Source organism: Gobio gobio (assembly GCF_949357685.1).
Source record: "Gobio gobio genome assembly, chromosome: 2".
NCBI classification, from domain to species: Eukaryota; Metazoa; Chordata; class Actinopteri; order Cypriniformes; family Gobionidae; genus Gobio; species Gobio gobio.
This window is the reverse complement of record NC_137098.1, coordinates 18413291-18437277: the sequence shown is the minus strand read 5'-3', so window position 1 is coordinate 18437277 and position 23987 is coordinate 18413291. Positions and strand designations below refer to the sequence as shown.

At 41.0% G+C, this 23987-nt stretch overlaps 1 protein-coding gene across 1 annotated transcript in view; it reads right to left on the bottom strand.

The window, feature by feature from the left end:
* hgfac (HGF activator) overlaps window positions 1-21698 on the bottom strand; it is a gene marked incomplete at both ends in the record, with an annotated part of 39137 nt that extends 17439 nt beyond the window's left edge. Inside the window, 9 exons of the mRNA XM_079803408.1 lie at window positions 1958-2132; window positions 6244-6354; window positions 6441-6572; window positions 8000-8140; window positions 10894-10967; window positions 20896-20989; window positions 21080-21143; window positions 21323-21464; window positions 21529-21698. Of these exons, the coding sequence (XP_079659534.1) occupies window positions 1958-2132; window positions 6244-6354; window positions 6441-6572; window positions 8000-8140; window positions 10894-10967; window positions 20896-20989; window positions 21080-21143; window positions 21323-21464; window positions 21529-21698 (1103 nt within the window). The remainder of the gene's footprint in view (window positions 1-1957; window positions 2133-6243; window positions 6355-6440; window positions 6573-7999; window positions 8141-10893; window positions 10968-20895; window positions 20990-21079; window positions 21144-21322; window positions 21465-21528) is intronic.
* Window positions 21699-23987: the final 2289 nt, after the last annotated feature.

Genomic DNA, 23987 nt, shown 5'->3' with positions numbered 1-23987 from the left:
TTACCTGCAAATATAATATTTAAATATATATACTTTTAAAACTTGATGTGTACTACAAGTGCACATTCAACACAGTTAAATGCACTTTTTAAAGGGATAGTTCACCCAAAAATGAAAATTAGCCCATGATTTACTCCCCCTCATAAAACAAATGCATTTGTCCATCAAATAACGTGCTCCACAAGGCTCTGGGGGGTTAGTAAAAGCCTTCAGAAGCGAATCGATGCCTTTGTGTAAGAAAAAAACCCATATTTAAAACTTTATAAAGTAAAGTTCCGGCCGATTGCCTTCCGTGGAAAAAGTGTTGAAAGCAGGGCTCCGAACCGGTTCAAGGAACGAAAACGAAAACCGGAAACAAACGAAATTTTAAGAGGAACAAAAACGAAAACGAAATCAAAATCAATTTGAATCGTTCTGAACAGAAACGTTAATTTGAAATGACCATTAACCGGTTATAACGTTATTTTATCGTTCTCTTTAATATTTTTATTTGGCAGTGACCAATCATGAATTGAGTAGTACAGCATGTGACGTTGACGGATCAAGCGTGAGTGAAATGCCCGCGCACCAGTCATCTATGAATCTACCGTCAGTGCAGAGCGCGCATTTTCATGCCTCAAGTACATTTCTTTCCCCGCTGAGGTCTACAATGAAAGCGCAGGTATTGGAGGACATTCTTTTCGAACATTTAAATAAGCAGTACGGACTTTAAGCTCAAATAGTCTGATTTAGGCTAGTTTATGGATTCCGTTTAAGCCTATCCAAGTAGGCTATAGCCTCTATCAAACATTTTTCCTATAGTCTTTCAGATTGCCAATACAGGACAGGTCAATGTTTTCTATATAGACGGTTGATGCTTCGTATTAAATGGTATGTTATATTGCCTTAAATGATCGAGCTTTATTAGCTGACTGAATTTGATTATGTGATGCAAGGACGTGTTGCGCAGTGTTTGCTTTGAAATTAGCAGTTGACGGTGCATTAATGGTTATCCAGTTTATTTATTCTTTATTCATACATTTTTTAAAACAAGTCGTGTTGAAAAAAAGTTATGTAATGTTACAAAGAATGTTATCACTCTTCTGAAAAGAATTAGGCATAAGAGGGCCACTTTCGATTGTCTAACGCTCCAAACCAGGTCCGCCGTTTATGCTGTGTAATTAATGCATGTATTTCTGTTGTGGTTTTAAAAATGTTATGAAATAAATATTCAAGTTTAATTACCATGCGTTATATTATTATTGAGTGAAAATAAGTCTATTTATACATATTTCTTTAAAGTATAGGCTAAATTAAAATAACGTTATTAACCGGTATTTTTTCAAATCAAACCGTTTTCGTAACAGTAATGTTTATTGAGGAACGCAAAAACGGAAACGCTATAATATCGATTCTGCTCGGAGTGAACCGATTGATATTTTTTTCAGTTTTTAAGCCCTGGTTGAAAGTGCCTCTCGCAATTCAAAATGGTAACTGGTAACTGGTAGCGTAAGCATTTTGAACTGCAGAGGCACTTTCAACACTTTTTCCACGGTTTTCCACATTATAAATTGAATATGGAAGGCTATCAGCCGAAACTTTACTTTATAAAGTTTTAAATATGGATATTGTTCTTACACAAACGCATCGATTCGCTTCAGAAGGCCTTTGTTAACCCCCCAGAGCCATGTGGAGCACGTTATTTGACGGACAGATGCTTTTTTTATGGACTTCAAACAGCTTAGCCAGGACTTTTTTAATATAACTCTGATTTTATTTGTCTGAAAGAAGAATGTCATATACACCTAGGATGACTTGGGGGTGAGTAAATCATGGCCTAATTTTCATTTTTGGGTGAACTATCCCTTTAAGTTACCTTTGTTTTATTATAAAATGTAAATCTTATGCGTATTACTATAATGACAAGCATGATGATGATGATGATGATGATGATGATGTACTAAATGCTAGCAGTCACCTGCAGAAAGCATGTTCTCCGAGGCCCCTGAGGGTGGCGCTGTCCACTGTATCTACTGTCAGCTCATTGAACAACAGATCAGAGTTCCATGGTAGGCAGGATGATCCAGAGACGGTGGCATTGGCTACACCACGGTACTGTGCACCTGAATCACGGTAACACTGCTCTCGTGGGTCTGATGACACACACAGGGAAAGATTATTATATATTTGCATGTGTATTTTAAAAGAATGGTTCATGGATGACAATGACATCAATTCACCCATAGTTCCTTCTAGATTTTCCTATGGGATTTTATAATGTTATTGTTTTATTGTTTTAATTATGAGTAAAATAAAGCCTGTGGTAAACAGAAATTGCTGATACTTTGAAGTTTTGCTCAACAATGTAAACTGCACACACTCTCACCCCAAACTGTCTAACATAGTTACTTATACATACAACAAATTTCAAAAAATAAACTGCTTCAAAATGTGTGTTTTCAGTATGACACAAATGTGTATAATGACATGGATATTACAACGTAAACTTCCTGTGTCCTCATAAACCTAATGGCTTAAAAATCATACCAAATGTTTTTTTTTTTTAAACCCAAAGGTTTTCTGTAATGGGTAGGTTTAGGTAATACAATATGCAGTTTGTACAGTATAGAAACCATTGCACTTATAGAGAGTCTCCGTGCAACCACATATACAAGTGTGTGTGTGTGTGTGTGGACAAGGTAAACCCTACTTTATGTATAAACACTATATTGCCAAAAGTATTGGGACACCCCTCCAAATAATTTAATTCAGGTGTTCCAATCACTTCCATTGCCAAAGATGTATAAAATCAAGCACCTAGGCCTACAAACATTTGTGAAAGAATGGGTCACTCTCAGGATCTCAGTGAATTCAAGCGTGCTACCATGATAGGTTGCTACCTGTGCAATAAGTCCATTCATTAAATTTCCTCACTACTAAATATTCCACGGTCAACTGTTAGTGGCATTATAACAAAGTGGAAGCAATTGAGAACAACAGCAACTCAGCCACGAAGTGGTAGGCCACGTAAAATCACAGAGCGAGGTCAGCACATGCTGAGGCGCACAGGGCTCAGAAGTCGCCAACTTTTTGCAGAGTCAATAGCTACAGACCTCCAGACTTCGTGTGGCCTTCAGACAGACCGGTACATTGACTGCATTACTGCAGAAGCTACACCGATCCGTCTGTCGATCTTCCGTTCCATCCTTCCCTCACTCGTGAACAAGACCCCAAGATACTTGAACTCCTCCACTTGAGGCAGGAACTCTCCACCCACCTAAAGTGGGCAAGCCACCCTTTTCTGACTGAGAACCATGGCCTCGGACTTGGAGGTGCTGATTCTCATCCCAGCCGCTTCACACTCGGCCACAAACCATCCCAGTGTACGCTGAAGGTCCTGGTTTGAGGAGGCCAACACAACAACATCATCCGCGAAAAGCAGCGACGAAATGCCGGAGTCCAACATGCACCGAGAAAAAGTCTGACTTACTGCCGGCAATGAGGACCAAGCTCCTGCTCCGGTCGTACAGGGGCCGAACAGCCCTAAGCAGGGGGTCCCGGACCCCATATTCCCAGAGCACCCTCCACAGGAAGCCATGAGGAACACAGTCGAATGCCTTCTCCAAATCCACAAAACACATGTGGATTGGTTGGGCAAACTCCCATGAACCCTCCAGCACCCTGGAAAGGGTATAGAGCTGGTCCAGTGTTCCACAACCGGGACGAAAGCCACACTGTTCCTCCTGGATCCGAGGTACTCAGGGCGGATCTCATCCACCCCCGGTGCCTTGCCACCGAGGAGCTTTTTAACTACCTCGATGACTTCAGCCCGGGTGATGGACGAGTCCACCTCCGAGCCCTCAGCCACTGCTTCCTCAATTGAAGACGTGTCGGTGGGATTGAGGAGATCTTCAAAGTATTCCTTCCACCGCCCAAAAATATCACCAGTTGAGGTCAACAGCTGCCCATCTCCACTGTAAACAGTGTTGGTAGGGCACTGCTTCCCCCTCCTGAGGCGTCGAACGGTTTGCCAGAATCTCTTCGAGAATCTCTTTCTCCATGGCCTCACCGAACTCCTTCCAGGCCCGATTTTTTGCCTCCACAACTACCTGGGCTGCAGTCCGCTTGGCCTGCCAAAGAGTCCTGCACGGGTGTGGGTACCTGCGAATATTGCTGAAACGGGTGAAAAACATCCTACTGTGTCGGATACGGGTGCGGGTTGGGTCGGACAAGGGAGAAACACGGGTCTAAACACGGATTTTAAACAGTCACGTGCAAACGAATATAGGTCTATATATGAAAATATATGCATGTATATTGTAGATGTGTTCCTAAAAATATGCATATACAAAAATATGCCTTGCCTCTATTCCAAGTTGATAAAATAATTTCAAATCCACATCAGTTTATCTGTGGCCGCGCGGCGCACGCGTGCGCCCTCACAGAAGAATCACAACCGCGCGCGTGATCTGCCTGCACTGCAGTCGTCAAGATGGATCATGAGGAGTTGAAGAAAAGATAGCTGCAAATGTGGAACTTCATATACATAGTATACGTTATTAGTATTATGTTTACTGAGTTTGGTCTCTTAATAACAGTGTCTTAGTACATTAAGCCACGTTAAGCTCCCGGCTGAAGTTGCCCTTGTGTTAATGGTCGAATAATAACTTCTGTATGCTGGCAATAAACATTTTTGTAAGTGTGTCTATAATGTGATATGCTAAACTGATTTTATTGTGGGTGCGGGTCGGGTGTCGGTTCTATTTTAAGCGGGTCGGGTCGGGTGCGGATTTTATTTAGTGCTGTTGTCGGAAAACGGGTCGGATGCGGGTTTTCAAAATCGGACCCGGGCAGGACTCTGGCCTGCCGGTACCTCTCAGCTGCCTCAAGAGTCCAACAAGCCAGCCAGGCCCGATATGACTCCTTCTTCAGCTTGACAGATTCCCTTACTTCCGCTGTCCACCACCGGGTTCGAGGATTGCCGCCTCGACAGGCACCAGAGACCTTACGGCCACAGCTCCGAGCAGCCGCGTTAACAATGGAGGTGGAGAACATGGTCCACTCGGACAAAATATCTCCAGACTCCCTCGGGATCCGGTCAAAGCTCCGCTGGAGGTAGGAGCTGAAGATCTCTCTGACAGGGGGCTCGGCCAAACGTTCCCAACAGACCCTCACAGTACGTTTGGGTCTACTGAGTCTGTCCAGCTTCCTCCCCCGCCATCAGATCCAACACACCACCAGGTGGTGATCAGTTGACATCGGAGATCCGATGAGACGTTCACAAAGTCAATCATCGACCTCTGGTCTAGGGTGTCCTGGTGCCACGTCCACTGATGGACACCCTTATGCCTGAATATGGTGTTCGTTATGGACAAGCCGTGACTAGCACAGAAGTCCAATAACAGAACACCACTCGGGTTCAGATCAGGGGGGCCGTTCCTCCCAATCACGCCCCTCCAGGTGTCACTGTCACTGCCCACGTGGGGCATTGAAGTCCCCCAGTAGAACGATGGAGTCTCCAGTCGGAGCACTTTCCAGCACCCCTCCCAGAGACTCCAAGAGGGCCGGGTACTCCACACTGCCGTTCGGCCCGTAGGCACATACGACAGTGAGAGACCTATCCCCGACTCGAAGGCGCAGGGAAGCGACCCTCTCGTTCACCGGGGTGAACTCCAACACATGGAGGCTGAACTAGGGGGCTATAAGCAAACCCACTCCAGCCCGCCGCCTCTCACCATGGGCAACTCCAGAGTGGTAGAGAGTCCAGCCTCTCTCAAGAAGTGTGGTTCCAGAGCTCAAGCTGAGCGTGGAGTTGAACCGGACTATCTCTAGTCGGTATTTCTCGACCTCCCGCACAAGATCAGGCTCCTTCCCCGCCAGCGAGGTGACATTCCACGTCCCTAAAGCCAGTTTCCATGTCCAGAGATCGGGTCGTCGGGGGCCTCGTCTTCGACTGTCACCCGATCCTCTATGCACCTGGTGGTGGTGAGCCCACAGGAGTTCATATGTCCTCATATTTAAAATAGCTTTAAAAACATACTAAACTATGTTTTATTAAAAATGTAAAAATGCAGAATGTTTCCTGTGATGGGTAGGTTTAGGGGTAGGGGTAGTGTGGGGGGATAGAATGTACAGTTTATACAGTATAAAAACCATTACACCTATGGAATGTCCTCACTTAGATAGCAAAACAAACCTGTGTGTGTGTGTGTGTGTGTGTGTGTGTGTGTATGTGTGTGTGTGTGTGTGAGTGTCTGTACTCACTGATGTTACAGTATTGTCCAGTATATCCAGATTTGCACCCACACACCTCTTCACGAGTGGCCTCGATCATTCTACAGACTCCATCATTTTCACAGAGATTTCGCAAACACACTACACACAAACAGAAAGAGCAACATTCAAAAGGAAAAAGTAATAGCTCCAGGGGATCAGGTGTCAGTAGTTTCAGTGAGTTGTACCTGTGTAACGTGCACGCTTGCAGCTAACCCCTCCGCCGAGGCACGTGCACAGCTCTACGCTTCGCTGGTAGATCCGTCCCCACGATTCTCCAATGTCATAGTGTTTCAGATGCAGTGGCTCGTAGCACTTCTCTATAAAACAAACCCCTAGCTGTCAGAAAACAAAACACTCTCGACTCTTTCACCAATCAGATGAAGAAACAACTCCACCAATATCAGATGACAGACAAAAGAAGAGGCACAAAAACTTCACGGTTCACAGGACATGTGATAGTGTTAAAGATGAGAAATTTCCAAAACATGAAAGAGAGCGACACATGAATGAAGAACAACATGTGACATAATGCTTGAAAAAAGAAAGCTTTAATACACACACACACACACACACACACACACACACACACACACACACACACACACACACACACAGGGGGGGGTTTGTGAAATGTGGGGACATTCCATAGGCGTAATGGTTTTTATACCGTACAAACCGTATTTTCTATCCCCTTACACTGCCCCTGCCCCAAAACCTACCCATCACAGGAGACTGTTTACTTAGGTGAAAAAAAACTCATTTTGTATGATTTATAAGCATTTTGAAAAGTGAGGACATGGGTAACTCATATTTCACCCTCTTTTTGTAATACCTGTGTCATAGCCATGTCATTATACACATTTGTGTCCTGATATTTCACAAAACCATGCCCACACACACACACGACGCACACACACATTTAGTTACTTAGATGAGAACAGATTGTACACTATTATTGTTAATTATTACTGTTACAAATTATCATTACTGCATTGCAAGTAAACAAGAGACAGAAAGTTACTGTCTGTTTTCTTAGTACAGTGATTTTTTATCTCTAAATCAAAGATATATATATATATATATATATATATATATATATATATATATATATATATATATATATATATATATATATATATATATATATATATATATATATATATATATATATACACACACACACATTTATTGATTCCTCTTGTGAAAAGTAGTACATTAGTAGTAGCATACATTTAAAGGCTTCAAATGTAAGAAATGACACACTACAGTTGAAATTATAATCAGATACTTTACATGTGCTTTAGTATGTTAGTCAACACATCAAAATAAGTGTACTTCTTTAAAGCATGACAAAGGATTATTAAAACATGATTTAAATGTGAAGTAAAACTTTTAATTTATATTACAAAGTGCACTTAAAGTGTACTTAAGTGTGTTATGAAAGTCATGAAAGTGTACTCTTTTTAAGTGATTAAATTTATTTGATTAATTTTACATTATCTGCAAGAATCATTTAAAAAATACTTGAAGTACACCACAAATGCACATTAAATACAATTAAGCACACTTCTTTTTCACAAGGGATGATGTGAAGCCTTTAAAACAATATCCCAGCAGGGCAATGAATTTGTATAACTCCACTCATGATTGTGCAACGAGCGGCATTTAATACCCAATAATCCTTAATCACACTGAATTATCATTACATTATGTGAATATGGCCAATTCACTGTGTTTCACTCACTTTCTTCACACAGAGCTCCGGTAAAGCCATCAGGACACATACAATCAAATGAGTCCAGGTAAGCGCTCGTGACACAAATGCCCCCGTTCAAACACAGGTTTTGCCGGCAGAGACTCGGACCCCGACGTAGAGGAAGAAACCCTGAGGAGCGAATAAGATAAAGAAAAACTTTCTTATCATCATGATAGCAGGGCTGATTCATCAGGCAGCTGATTTTTCTCAATTCTCAAACCTTGAATGAGTCAATGAGTCATATACAGTATCGGTTTTCCAGATCATAAACAAATGCAGTTTGCACTACTCTCACCCATGATTACAGAAAAGTTATAGGTGCATGTAGATACAGTACAGAAGCATTTCTGCCCATTCAAACTCACAGCACTTTTTGAGCTGAATTAAAGTGAGTTTAATTAAATTAATAATTAAGCTTAAAAAATGTCATGTATAGGGAACCAAATAAGCCAGAACTGCCACTAGCAACCCTTCAAAAAAACAGTGCATGACGTGAGCTATGAGCATATATACAAACAGTGTGTTTGAACCACAGCTCACGCTTGAAAACAAACTCTGTACATCTGCTGTTATAAACATAGAGGTCTGCGTCACACAAACAAAGTGTATCATTTATGCATTAACATAAACACCTCTCTCTGAAAGTAAAACATCCTGGTAAACCCACAGTTTTAGTCATAAATCCATCCACAAGCGAGAAATGTACACTTGACTAAGGTTGGATGATATATACATCATACATTTAATGAATTTGTTAGTGATATAAAGTTATATTGTGAATATTGTAATGATTTTTTATTTGGCCATTAAGGTTCTTTACAAGTCATTAAACTAGTTTGGAGTATGAAAGTGTTAAAATAGTTTAATTCACTTCCATGCAGTGTTGTTATTGTTAACTAAAGCCAAAACTATTAAATATTGTTAGAACATATTATTTCAGCTTTATTTAGGTTTTAAGTCTTTAAATCTCAATAAATATTAGATGAAAGTATTGGGAAAGCTTAACGGGATAGTTCACCCCCAAAAAAAATTCTGTCATCATTTACTCACCCTCAAGTTGTTCTAAACCTGTATGAAGATCTTCTACACAAAATATGATATTTTGAAGAATGTTGGTAACCAAACAGTTTCTAATCCCCATTGATTTTTTGAAGTCCATAGGGACCAGAAAATGTATGGCTAACATTCTTCAAAATATAATTCTTAAAGTTCAACAGAAGAAAGGGTCACACTTTAGTTTAGGGTCCAATTCTCACTATTAACTAACTACTTTTGCCTCAATAAACTCCTAATTACTGCTTATTAATAGTTAGTAAGGTAGTTGTTAAGTTTAGGTATGGGGTAGGATAAAGGGATGTAGAATAATATGGTCATGCAGTACTAATAAGTACTATATGTCAGGGTGTGCGTAGGAATAAGGGAGGAAGACTCAAAAGCAGAAGAGGGTCTTTATTAAAGGAACTGTATGTAAGAAATTTATTTCAATTAATCATAAAATCGCCCTGATATTTCACTAGACATTAAGAAATCATGTTAATTTCAAATACTTATATCACTGAAAACAGTAGTCTGACCAGGATATTGTCATTTAAAAGTGAAGTTGCAGCCGTCAACTGATGTTGATGATGACATGTTGTGTTTTGGCCTGAAGCGCCACCCTCCACCTATCTACCAATCACGAAGTCAGTAGTGTTTCGGCATCCGGGTTTCCAGCTCTGCTCTAGTTACCACAGCTGCAGCTACAAACTTTTTGGATAAAAAATAAAACTTTAAGAAACCTAAAAGTCATCGTTATGAATCAGAAAAACGTTGTGACAATGAAAACTTGCTGTGTAGGACTCGTCACTTGCCATTGGAAGCGTCTTGTAGCAGCCTACGTTCCTGCTGGATCATGCAGCCTATCTGGCAACCTCGAGTCAGGGGGAGGGGGAGAGGGGATACACCGCTCTACAGTAATTTGAAAGTGATTGCAGTACCAGTTTTGGCCACAATCTTACATACATTTCCTTTAAACAAACAAAACTATAAAACAAAACCCACAAGGGGGAAAATCAAACATAATAAAACACACACCGGGATCAGGAACAAGGAATAGGGAAACCAAAGACATAGGGACGCAACATCACCAGGAACAATGACAACGGACCAGCACAGGACAGAGAACAAAATGAGTTTAAATAAGGGACAAACAAGGCAGGTGATGAGGAACAACAGGTGGGGCAAATAATCAATGATTGGATAACAAGATTGGTGGAGTCAGACAAGGACAAGAGCACATGCTCAAAATAACAAAACCCCACATGTGATCAACGAGACAGGACAGACATGTGACACTATATAAGTACTAATAAACAGCCAATATCCTAGTAATATTCATGCTAATAAGAAACTAGTTTTAAAAAAAAGTGAGAATTGGACCCTAAACTAATTTGTTAGTTTAAACTAAACCAAAATTAAAGCTAATTGAAAAAAAAATGTTTCAGTGAATTGATTCATCCCTCTGATTTAACAATTAATTTGCATCAGCGCTCAAAAAAGTTCACGGAAGCCTCTGCATGGAATTTTTTGTATATTAAAAAGCTTTTCTAGAGATATATGGATGGAGATAAATATCATTATTTATTTACTATTTACTGTAATATGCATATCAATTCCTTTGTTGTATTCATTTAGTTAATACTTGTGAATGACATGCCATGGTTATGGCATATTACACGTTTATTAAACATAACATATTTTGACTTTAGTTGGCAACAAATTGACTGTTTGGTTCATCTGAAATACTGTTGATGGGATATCTAATATCATCAAAAGGCTGATGTAAAATTGTATGACTTTTGACAAGACAGTTTACACGAGAGAGAAAATAAATGATTTCTTACCATTAAACAGTCGTGTGGGTGAATTGCAGAATCCCCACTTCTGGTCACGGTCAAAGTTGTGTGTGAGAGAACACCTACAAGTCAAATTAAAAACACAATGAGCATGACACACATCTGAATGACTCAAGACTTGCATAAATGTGGAAGACGGAATCTGAAACAGTAGTGGATGGCCAAAAACCCTAATCTGATCTGAATGTGTAAATGCCACTTTAGGCAAACACCAACATGGACATGTTGCATGAAATTCCCCTAATCTTAACAAACATGAACAAAAATAAAAAAGGTAAAAAGATTATATTGTCAAAATAAACATGAGTTTACTTGCAATCAGGATGAACATAGTGTCTGCCACAGATAATACAATATCAATAAAATAAAAGGCCACTTAAATGTACTTAAAAGCATAATATGTAAGTTTCGCTGCTAGACGGGTTTATTCAAAACAATGGGTCAAGTCAAGTCACCTTTATTTATATAGTGCTTTATACAATGCCGATTGTTTCAAATCAGCTTTACAGTGATAACAGGAAAATAATGCAACAGAATTTGATTCGGCTGTACAGCCGCTCTGGAGAAAACAGTGATGTCATCCAGCCCAGTTCAACTATAATATAGTGTCAATGCGGGCAGATCTTTAGTGTCCCCAACAAAGCAAGCCAAAAGCCAAAGGCGACAGAGGCGACGGTGGCAAGGAACCAAAACTCCATCAGGTGACAGAATGGAGAAAAAAACCTTGGGAGAAACCAGGCTCAGTTGGGGTGCCAGTTCTCCTCTGGCCAACAAACAAACAGTGTATGATAATGATTAAGGCAACATTACAGGTCAGAAGTCCTATTAGATCGGAATATTCAGAATATTAACAAAGGCATAGCTTGATGATGCCATGAATAAGTGTGGAATTATGGGAGTTGTCGTCTTCACCCTAACAGCCGATGGAAAGTAATCTGATGGGACTCAAGCAGAAATCATGTTCATGGATGAGCTAATGCCTTGAAGTTTTATTAACGATACTGTAGCATGAAGCTGAGCGGGGCAGAGAGCCTAGGACATTTTATGTTGCTGTTTTTATTATGCTTATATGCAGCAGTCTTGTTATGTTTATTTTATGATTAAGGTTATGTTTAACGCCCACCTCCTTCTTCCCTGAACTTGAACTTTGTAACATTAACGTTTGATCACTCAAAGTCACATTATTTTATTGCAAGTGCTGAATTACTACTCATACAGGTCACTTTATTGGACAAATTAAAATTGTGGGGTAATGTATCGCTGTTTTATTTGGTCAAAACAATCACACTAAAAATATATTTAGTGTGTTGAAAGTTATGTTATAACGTTACTCTGTCCGTTAGCTCGGTGGCTGGTATGAAACACTTGTTGCACATTGCAGTAAGCTAGATCACTATCAATATATCATAATAATAAAAGCTGAATGACTTGTTTTGCTAAATGGCATGCAGTTAATTCGCTATAAAATATAAAATACATTGTATGGTGGAGAAAATGCTGTATTACTATTACTACAAATAAAGCTCTTTTTGATAAAAAATAGTGTTGTCTCTGAGACATGGTACAAACATGCTACTCGGAGTAAATCAAGAAAATGTCTCAGGTTACACATGTAACCATGGTTCCCTGAGAAGGGAACGAAACGCTGCGTCCCAGCTGACGCTTTGGGGAATGCCTTCAGCATGACTGCGTCTGAAGCATGTATGCATCTAGTCCAATCTTGATTGGTGCTGCGTCACTGTGTGATGTGTGCCGGCGTAAGGCGGAAGCTATAAAGGGAAACCAGCAACCCAACAGCATCAGCTTTTGATAGGTTGAAACAAGCTATCCCAGGCATTCCCGGCAAGCTCCCATGACAAATGCCTGTCCAGGTGGGAAGCTGTACCGGTACATCTCAGGACAAAAGAACTTAAAACCTTTACTTATAGAACTTTATGAATGCATCACAAACTTCCTGCAGGGATGCCTCTGACAACAATTAGGGGTGGGAGAAAAGGTTGATGCATCGATGCATCGCGATACGTTATCCAATGATTCAGAATCGATTCTCAAACATTCAGAATCGATAGGCGAACTTTCGTATGCTGGTGAATTGGCTTTGTTTAAGATATTGACAAACTACGACCTGTTCAGGGGCTTCGCACCCGTGGGGACACTTTTCCCGGTGAGAGGGTTCAACACCCGCGCATTTTATGCAGTTTGTCCACAGTTTTACACAAATGCCTTACAGCAGTCGCTCCTCCGTTTCTCTGGCTGCTCTGTGTATGCGCTCGCTGCGGCTGCCTCCCCATTTCAAACATGTATTTTGCTTATTAAATGCAAAGTTTTTAATTTCAAAAGCATTTCTAAATTAAGTTCATATTTCCAACAAACGAAATTCTGAGCCAAAATAACGAAGTGGTGCTCAAGTAGGCTATAGGCGCTTTCCTTGCCATTAATGCTTTATAACACTCCTATGTCTCCGATGCGGTTGCCCGGGACATAAACCTGCCAACATTGCTGAACTACTGCACAATGTTTCAAACGAATGGAAAATTATGAACAAAGACTTCGTTTTGGTGAGTGATTCGTTAAATGTCTCTAACATGACTGTTGCAACTCGGCAAGTTTTCTCATGTGAGATGTTATGCGCACACACTGAATTTGGCTTCTCAGCGAGCGCTAAAAATGTTTTTCTTCTGCATTAGCCTATGTTTTAAAGATTTGTTCTTTGCAATTGTTGTTTTTCTTCTGCATTAGCCTATGTTTTAAAGATTTGTTCTTTTCAATTGTATGGCTTACTATGTTTCATTAGAGCTTGTTAATCTTGAACATAACTTTGTTAATAAAATAAAAGTATTGAAAGAAATCTTCATAATCATTTTTAATATGGCAATACTGTCAAACAGATATTCTAACTAAAAACAAAACACATATTAGCTCCAATTTTGGTTAAAATGTAAAGTTCATGTATTTGCACAGCAGGATAATTAGTTACCAAAAATGTATGTTAAGAATCGTTTTGGGAATCGGATCGTTACTCCCAGAATCGGAATCGGATCGAATCGTTAAGTGCCTTAAGATTCCCACCCCTAACAACAATGCTCTGGAGAAAGCAACGTTTTAGTGGAGTGTGCCCTGACTTGAAGAGGTGAAGGCAGACCGCGCACCATCATAAGTTATAGAAATAACCCCTTCTAAGGGGGCTTGAGGCAAACCAGCACCTGGTCAGTTTTCCTTCACTGAGAATTCTTATGTTTATAGACCTCAAGAGCTTTGACGGGGCAAAGTAAATATAGCTTCTCCTGTTCTGCCCACACATGAGGAGGAGAATGGAAAGCCTGTAGGACTGTAGACCAGGCCACATTGGTGGCTACTTTAGGTACATAACCTGACCTCATCCTCACTGTACCACAAAGGAAAGAAGACACCAAATCGTGCTTCCCCAAAGATCCACCACCCACAGGTGCGTGGAAAGCTGTAATGGCCGGCACATAAATGGGGAAAAAATGGCAGAAAAGTGGTCTTACAGAAACTCCAGCTCTGAAGCCATTGGGCAGTTAACTGGGTCCAAACTGTGCTCTATGCACCATAAAGTGAATACTCTACACTGTAAAATATAAAGTTTCCCTATGGAGGGAGCTCTAGATTTGAGAATGGTCTCTACCACCTTGGTGGAGAGACCTGCATTCAGGAACTGATCCCCCTCAGAGGCCAGACTCAAATTTTCCACATCTCTGGTCACGGGTGAAATATTGTGCCCCTGCCCTGCGATAGAAGGTCCCTTCTAACTGGAATCTTCCAAGGGCATCCGTATCCTGAGATTGAGCAGAGGAACCAGCGGGTGAGGGCTGAGAAAGGGCAGAAGCCATCTCAAACCGCTCCAGAAACAGGACCCAATCCGGCCAGGTGAGAGCAGAGCGTTCTGAGAGGGAGCACAGTGTACACAGCCCTTGAGAGCTGACTGTGCAAGCTCCACACCCAAGCAGCATTCACACAGATCATGTGTGTCCCCACCCGTGATGTAATGAGAGCAGGGATGCACACACAATCTAAACTGCTTGTTATTCATTATTTCTTTCTTTTTTCAGGCAACACCAATTAAGACTGACAGTCACATAGAGCACTTGCTGAAGACAGAAAGCTGATGCTGTTGTGTTGCCAGCTTCCCTTTATAGCTTCCGCCTAACGCTGGCACACGTCACAAAGTGACACAGCAATAATCAAGATTGAACTGGTTGCACACGTGCTTCAGATGCAGTCGCGCTTAATGCGTTCCCCAAAGTGTCAGCTGGGTTGCAGTGCGAGTTCCCATGAAAGGGAATAAAAGATTTAAAAAATACCAAACAGATATCCAAACAGTTGCTCACCTGTGTAATAAAACACATAATATATTAAAGCGTCTTTGGTATTTTAATTCGGGTAAGGCAGACATGACATCATTAATAGGCGATGCAATGACACGGGACATTACACTAGTCAAAATTGCAGATTTCTCTGGATTTAAACATTATTGGAAACATTTGGGATAATGTAAGAAAACAAGTCAACAAAATTAAAAATGTATATATTATAAATGTACTAAATTTAAATGTCATGAAAATGTGTGATTAAAAATAGATTTAATTACAGGAAATAAAAAAGTAGCAATGCACTATGCCATTATATTTAGATCTATGGATATATTTAGAATTATATTTAGATCTATGGCATTATATTAAGATCTATAGACTATGGCATTATATTTAGATCGTGGCATGAAAGGTTGATAATTGTAGCCGATCACACACATGTTGAGCGCATGAAAACAGTGATCACATCATGGGTGTCGGAACCATTGTATGTGGGTGGGACAAGGTGGGTCCAGTATCATACGATCAATGATACTGAACCCACTCACTTTTATCGTTTCTAATTCAGCACATGTCTGTTTACCTACCCCTAACCGTTAAACACTTATTATTAAACGCATGTTAGACGCTTTATTTCCACTTATAAATGCCTTTCTGATCTAATATGTGATGGGAAAAGGGCGTAGAGTGAGTTCGGCTAAAGGTGGATTAGAACCTCGAGTCGATTTGCGTCAAAACTTGATGCCATGCGTCTTACCCCTAACCTATTGCCGCTCTCAATGATAGACGTTTAGCAAATGAGACGCTATATTTGTACTTAAAGGTGAACTATGTAGGATTTTTGCAGTAAAATATCCAGAAACCACTAGGCCAGTATTCTATATTTTGTACTTAGAATATCCCAAATGTTTCCAACTATTTGTAAATCGTGAGAAATTGCTATTTTAACCGAGGAACCGGGACGTGTGGGCTATGCGTGTGAGGGAGTCGCCTGTCGATTGCGTCATATCTGCGTCACCCTCGGTTTCCGGTTTTATTCAGTGAAACACTTTACTCTCACTGCAGTGTGAACAAGTGTCATAGCAGCCGCCGAGCGAACGTCATAACTTCCTTTTCAACACACTTAGATATATCTAATACGATAAACAGAGTTGCGTTACCTCACTCATGACTGGAAAAGAGGAAGTGGCGCCGGCAACCGTGTCATAATAAAAGTCCCGCCGGCGACTATGCCATAATAACAGTCACGCTCTTCAATCGCTCCTGCGGCCTTGCTCAGCTCCACAACACTCGGACCTGCTCTGCTTCAGACTACAGTAATGTTAATAATCGCATCCATGAACATGATTTCTGCCCGAGTCCTATCCTGACTGTTTTCCACCGGCTGTGAGGTGAAAACCACATGTCCCAAGATTCTGCGCTCAAACGTGGCGTCATCAAACTACGCCTTTGTTTTGAACAGGCGACTTCTAGTGGACGGAAAAGTTACATAGTGTAGCTTTAATGTAAATGGAATCCAGTAAAATTTTCCTGAGTGAGGAGGACCCACCCACATTTTTTTTTTTTGCTTCCGATGCCCATAAATGATGAGCATTGCAACTCAGTTTCTGTACACTAACGAATGCTTTCATCTTCACTAACAGTGCAAACGTGATATAGTTGAGAGATTTGTTGAATAAAACGGGAGTCACTGATAAACGTGTCACTGATAAACTCTCACGTTTGATTGACAGCTCCAGCGCGCGCTGCTCCAATGATTGCAAAGGGAGCTTTCTTTGATCGCTTTATTCATAGAATTTAATCACCGTTAAAGAACAGATTATTTTCATTCTACTAAGAGAAACAAGGCAAGTTGACGTTTAGTCACTGGTTTGATTTACTGACACAGAGACAAAGAACATCTGACTACATGAATCATTACATTTCAGATCAGGCATAAGAATGAACATAGTTACTTACATGCTGCATTACTGTCGAGGCACTGCACAATATTTTGTAAACCTCAACGGCATGTTTATTGCTTGGTAGTTCGATCTGGTTTAACACTAGGTCTATGTTACATGCGTTGGGCGGGGTTAAAGGGTGAGTTCACCCAAAAATTAAAATTCTGTCATTAATTACTTACCCTCATGTCGTTCGACACCCGTAAGACCTCCGTTCATCTTCGGAACACAAATGAAGATATTTTAGCTGAAATCCGATGGCTCGGTTATGAATCAGCGAGTCGAATCATGATTCGGATCGCGTGTCAAACTGCTGAAATACGTGACTTTGGCGATCCAAACCGCTGAATCGACTCACTGATTCATAACGCTTCAAAGCTTCATGATGCACTATTTTGAAATCGGTCATCACTATATAAGTCGTTATTTAGGTTTTTTTTGCGCACAAAAACTATTCTCGCTGCTTTATAAAGTTATTGTAGAACCTGCACTGTAGTGAGATGGATTGTAATGACGTCTTTAGTACCTTTTATAGGTCTTGAGAGTGTAAAGTGCATTGTGCCAATGGAGGCCTTTCCGAGCCATCGGATTTCAGCTAAAATATCTTCATTTGTGTTCCGAAGATGAACGGAGGTCTTACGGGTGTCGAACGACATGAGGGTAAGTAATTAATGACAGAATTTAAATTTTTGGGTGAACTAACCCTTTAAACAGGCAGTGGCAGTGTTTCACCACACTCAGACGTCACAGCCTGGCACATTCTGAGATTGAGTGTTTGCTGGGCCCGGTGTCAATAAAAGCTTTTCTTAGACTAACAAGGAAGTTTTCAGCTCCGAAACTTACAGGAAATTCTTATATCACGATTAACTTTTATATATCAAAGGCTGAATGAAAAGTTGATTTCTCAATTCATGACCCCATTAATGAATCTGACTAATCTGGTTCTTAAGTGCAACTCCCTGACTCAGTGCAAATATTTCCCAGTTGAATTTTCGACACACTAAATGGCAATAAATGGCAAAAAGCTGCATAACAATTCTTCACAATTCTCTTTTTGCGTTCCATATAAAGGAATTATAGCCCATGGGTTTGGAAGACTATGAAAGTACATAAACTAGGACAGATTTATCAGTTTTTTGGCATTGCTTGAAGCAAGTACACTGTGTCTCACAACACTCAGCCACAAGCAAACCCTCCTCCATATTTATGGAGTAAAACTCACTCAAGAGTTGCTCCATATGGAGATCTGCACACACTTGCTCAGCAGCAGTGACATTAATAACCGCACCGCCTCCTTGATCTTTCATCATGGCCCTGATCTCTCTGCCTGATAAAAATCACTCTTTCTCAATGTTTATAACGGTTTATCACATTGGTATGTGTAGTCATCTGCTCCACTCACTCAGAGGAAACATAAAGAGCGACGGAAATGATGACAAAAGATCATTTTTTAGTAAACTGAGTAGTCTAGAGTCAAGGGTTAAGGGAAGAGATGACTGGGTTTGATAATGGTTACTCAAGATTGAGATGAGTTTGCACTATTATTACAGGAATCAGAATTAGGGCTGGGTTATGATTTTTGGTTGATGGTACAATGTGGTTTAAATTCGTTAAGGATGTGGGTTTGGATTCGTAAGGGCACGGCTATAGGTTGCTAAGTAACTGGTTTAAGATGGGTAACTATCATGGCGCAGTTGTTTAAAATAAATTCGGGTAATGCTTCACAGTAGGCCTTATTTGTTAGCATTAGATAATGCCTTAGCTAACATTAACTAACAATAAGAAACATACACTGATCAGGCATAACATTATGACCACCTTCCTGATATTGTGTTGGTCCCCCTTTTACTGCCAAAACAGCCCTGACCTGTCGAGGCATGGACTCCACTAGACCCCTAAAGGTGTACTGTGGTATCTGGCACCAAGATGTTAGCAGCAGATCCTTTAAGTCCTTTAAGTTGCGAGGTGGGGCCCTCATGGATTGGACTTTCTTGTTCAGCACATCTCACAGATGCTTGATTGGATTGAAATCTGGGGAATTTGAAGGCCAAGTCAACGCCTCAAACTCGTTGTTGTGCTCCTCAAAACATTCCTGAACCATTTTTGCTTTGTGGCATAGTGCATTATCCAGCCGAAAGAGGCCACAGCCACCAGGGAATACTGTTTGCATGAAAGGGTGTAGATGGTCTGCAACAGTGCTTAGGTAGGTGGTACGTGTCCAAGTAACATCCACATGAATGGCAGGACCCAAGGTTTCTCAGCAAAACATTGCCCAAAGCATCACACTGCCTCCTCTGGCTTACCTTCTTCCCATAGTGTATCCTGGTGCCATGTGTTCCCCAGGTATTCGATGCACACGCACCCGGCGATCTACGTGATGTAAAAGGAAACGTGGTTCATCAGACCAGGCCACCTTCTTCCATTGCTCCGTGGTCCAGTTCTGATGCTCCCGTGCCCACTTGTTGATGCTTTCGGCGGCTATGCAGCCCCATATACGCAACAAACTGCGATGCACTGTGTGTTCTGATACCTTTCTATTGGAACCAGCATTAACTTCTTGAGCAATTTCAGTTACTGTAACCTTCGCTCCCCAAGTTTAGGAGATCCTCTGACCCAGGCGTCTAGCCATCACAATTTGACCCTTGTCAAACTCGCTCAAATCCTTAGGCTTGCCCATTTTTCCTGCTTCTAACACATCAACTTTGAAGCCAAAATGTTCACTTGCTGCCTAACATATCCCACCCACTAACAGGTGCTGTGATGAAGAGACAATTAGTGTTATTCATGTCATATGTCAGTGGTCATAATGTTATACCTGATCGGTGTATAACATTGTTAATTTTTGTTAATGTTAGTTAATAAAAAATACAATTGATCATTGTTTGTTAACGTCAGTTCACAATGCATTAACTAATGTTAACATACAACTTTTATTTTTTTAAATGTAGAAGTGAATGTTGAGATTAACATGAATGAAGATTAATATTTGTATTGCTAGATAATATTAACTAAAGTAGATTTTTGTTGTTCAAAACCTTGAAGTAAGATTGAGATACCTTTGATCCAAAAATCTGGATTATACTGATCCTAGCAGAAGGGTGAATTTCAGGAACAAAATGTATGCACATTTTCTCAGGTGAATGCTATGCGAAACGTCTGAGAGAAAGCAAAAGCGTTGAAATATTTTGTTTCCCCGTCTCATATTTTTTCCATCACCATGTCGCTTTAGGGGCTCCACAGAGCACTAGTAATCCAGATTTGGTCATCTGAAAAAGTGTGTATCTGGATTAGGGTGATCCAATCCAGTTTTGCTTTGAAAAATTGGCACAAAAGTAAAATGGATTACCTGATCCATGGGATTTCCAAATTAAATCCAGATTAAACTTTTTGAACAACTGGGCCCTGATTACAGGTTATGGTGATTTGTTGGTAAAAACATGTAGAATGGTACTAATCATGGAACAGAGTACTACACTATTATCCGTAACCGAACACATCAAAATAGCCAAATTATTTAATAAACAAACACATTCTAGGCATGCAGATTCTTTGTAGGTCTGGTTACGATTTAGGCATCTGGGTATGAGCTGTTGTATTGGGGTTTAAGAGCTGATGTTTGATGGTCAGTGGAATAAGGGATATTTATCTGTCAAAGAGAATGGTTGAGGGGTAGGCTATTGAAAGTGTACATGCTGTGCATGTGTGTTAGCACTTACCAGGCCTCGTTATAGTTCATAGTGATACACTGGTGATAAATCGTCCCACCAAAGCGAAAAGGAAACTTGCACTCTTTTCCATCTGTTGTGAGAACTAAAGCACACAAACATCCAAACCCTTGAACCAACAGTTATTAGAAACAGAAACTTTGAGGACTGATAGCAATTCGAGAGCAATTCATACCTTTCTGAGTTGCAGTGTTAGACTGTCCGGACACTAAAATTTCAATACCAGGTGGCTGCTTGCGCTTTAAAAGAGAGAGAGAGAGAGAGAGAGAGAGAGAGAGAGAGAGAGAGAGAGAGAGAGAGAGAGAGAGAGAGAGAGAGAGAGAGAGAGAGAGAGAGAGAGAGAGAGAGAGAGAGAGAGAGAGATTTGCCTAGATGTATCCCAAATAATAACATTCAGCAAAACTCATGGGATACTCACCAATCCAGCACACTGCAAACGGGGCAATAAAATAAGACATGGCAGCAAAAGAAGAAGAAAGTCTCGACGAGTCAGAACTGGAGAAAACACAGAAGAATCCAAGCAAGAGATTTGTGAACGAGGTGTTCTCTGCATGGCAGATCTTTGGATAAGTTTCACCAGGGGAAAAAATCACTAGATATACTCAGAGAGTGTCCGTCCCAAACGCAAGTGTCATCTGTAGGATTCCTCCATTATATCCCGGGGCGATGGATGCGTGGAAGCTCACCGCAGGAAAAGCCTCTTCAAGGGAGTTCCCACGAGAAAAGCCTGTGATTACACCTGGCGGAGTGGACAGACCCAGCCCAGCAGCCTGTGATGTAATACCGATCCTCATGCTTTGATTTAGGGGTTGTTGTCAGTGACAACTGAATCCACCCACGAGTGATGTTGCGCCGCGAGAGACACGCGGAAAACCTGAGAATTTTGCGCTGCGCGTTACGTTTTGGTGAATGCAGTTAATCATTCATAGACCGAAACTGCCTACGTTCAAAGCGAAAGCTGGGAATCCCTCCGCATTTGTGTGCATAACGGAAAACATAAAAAATAAGAGTTACTGAGAAACAGATGTAGTAGTAGCAGTAGTAGTAGCCTAATTTATAATAATAAAACATTAAAAATATAATAATAAAAATAAAGAAGACAATTGTATAATGTATGAGCTAAATAAGAGCAGAATTAGAAGCTTTTCTCATCAGAATGAGCTAAATATAATAATAATTATTATTATTATAGCCTAATAATCACGTAATTGATCAACCCAATTTAAAATAAAATAGCCTAAATTTAGTATTAGGCTAAATAGCTGTTCTGCACTTACTTTTTGTCAGATTAATCAAATCTATGCGAAAAGTGTTTTGTCTATTCTCTAGCTTTGAAGCCACAGTGACGCATGTTAGTTCTTTTAAGGTGGATTTCCATTCCCTATATCTCCACTGCAGACAGCACACTTCCTTAAATCTCAGTAATAGCACAGGCAAATCATTCACAGACTGGTGAAGATGTGAGGAAATATGTATGTTTACTCTGCATTAAGGGAGAGTCTGGGTGTGACAGTGTTTGGAAGTAAAAGTCAAAAATGCTCTTAAATTACAGCATGCCTTTGTGCTTCAAGTTACCGTTTTGTTTAGTTTGCTTTCTGCCCAAAACGGCAGGATTCAAAGCAGTGATGTCACTGATATAGCTAGCCCCACCCACTGAAGTTTTTCTTACATTTACACTTACACTTACACTTTTTTTGGGACGAAAGTGTGAGATATTCTGTTCACAGCAGCAGTTGTGTGAAAGACAAAGATAAAGTAAATTTATATGAGAAGCATTCTATCAATTACAGTAATTGTTAATAAACTGTTAATAAACCATCTGGTGCAGTTGAGATAGAACTGCTTTCAGAAAGGTAAGGTTTGACAGTTAAAGACTGCATATAGGCCTAGCATTGACCGGAAAACCAAAAATAGCCAAATTGTTTAGAGGACAACTTGCCCCTAACTTGGTCAGTTCTGCAGTGATGTTACACATTAGTCAAATCTTTATATGATGCCTGTTGTCAGAAAAGTTCCCTTTCGATGTTGGTCACTTCATCATTGCGTTGAAAACACTTCACAGAGAAATACTGAAACCTTATAGAATAACGCCATTGTTCAAGCATGCAAAAAAAGGGTGGGCTCACTCCTTATACAAGGCAACGCTGAGCGACTTTGCCTCAGAATCTTAAGGCTGATTAATACTTCTGCATTGGACCTGCGCCGTAGCATCTACGCCATGGGCTACGCACCAATTTTCATTTATACTTCTGCATCCTTGTCCGCGTCGGCGTGCAGTTACACATGCAGAGGGAGCATGTGTACCCCTGAGGGAGGGGTTTTGGCAGACCAATCACAGTGCTTGCGGTCCGCATAGAATTGACGTGTTGTTACATTTTTGGCGAGGTGCACGTCAGGGTACGTCCTAGGCTACGCGTGCAACACAGAGCCTACGACTACTAGCTATGGCGTACACTCGACGCAGAAGAAGCCTCTCTCACCATTGAGTCAGTGCTTTCAATTGGACGACGACCTTCTGCGCCGATTCCCTTCTGCCGGTGAGAACTTCGAAAACGACATAGATTACATTAAGCAAGTTTAGCTGTGCCAGTGCAGGTCCCATGATCTACCGTCAAGCCTCCAGACGGGCATAACTCTTGCTTCTTTTCTCTGGACCACGCCTACAGAAGCCACCCTTGATAGCTCGAGCTGCCCTCGCTGCAGCACCATTAGTATGAGGATTGTCTACCTTGGACAGCCCCGGGCATAGGCAACGCTCAGATCTTCACGTAACAAACTTGGCTTCTCATGCTCTCCTCACGGTAGTAGAGCTGTGCACCAGACGTGAGATAAGAGCAAGGGGTTCATATGCTGGCAGTCTGGCACAGGTCCTGCGTGCCACCCGCACCCTGAATGTGCTCATGATGTAAACAGACCATCAGCGGTGTTCTGTATTGCATAAGCACAAAGTGTTCCAGTCAAAAGTGCTTCAGCCCCTCACACGATATAGACAGCGCCCCATCTCATGGTGCAATTCTGTTTTGTATAGAGCCTAAATTGCTCCAGATGCTTACATAATCAGCACGAGCTGTCATGTACAAAGC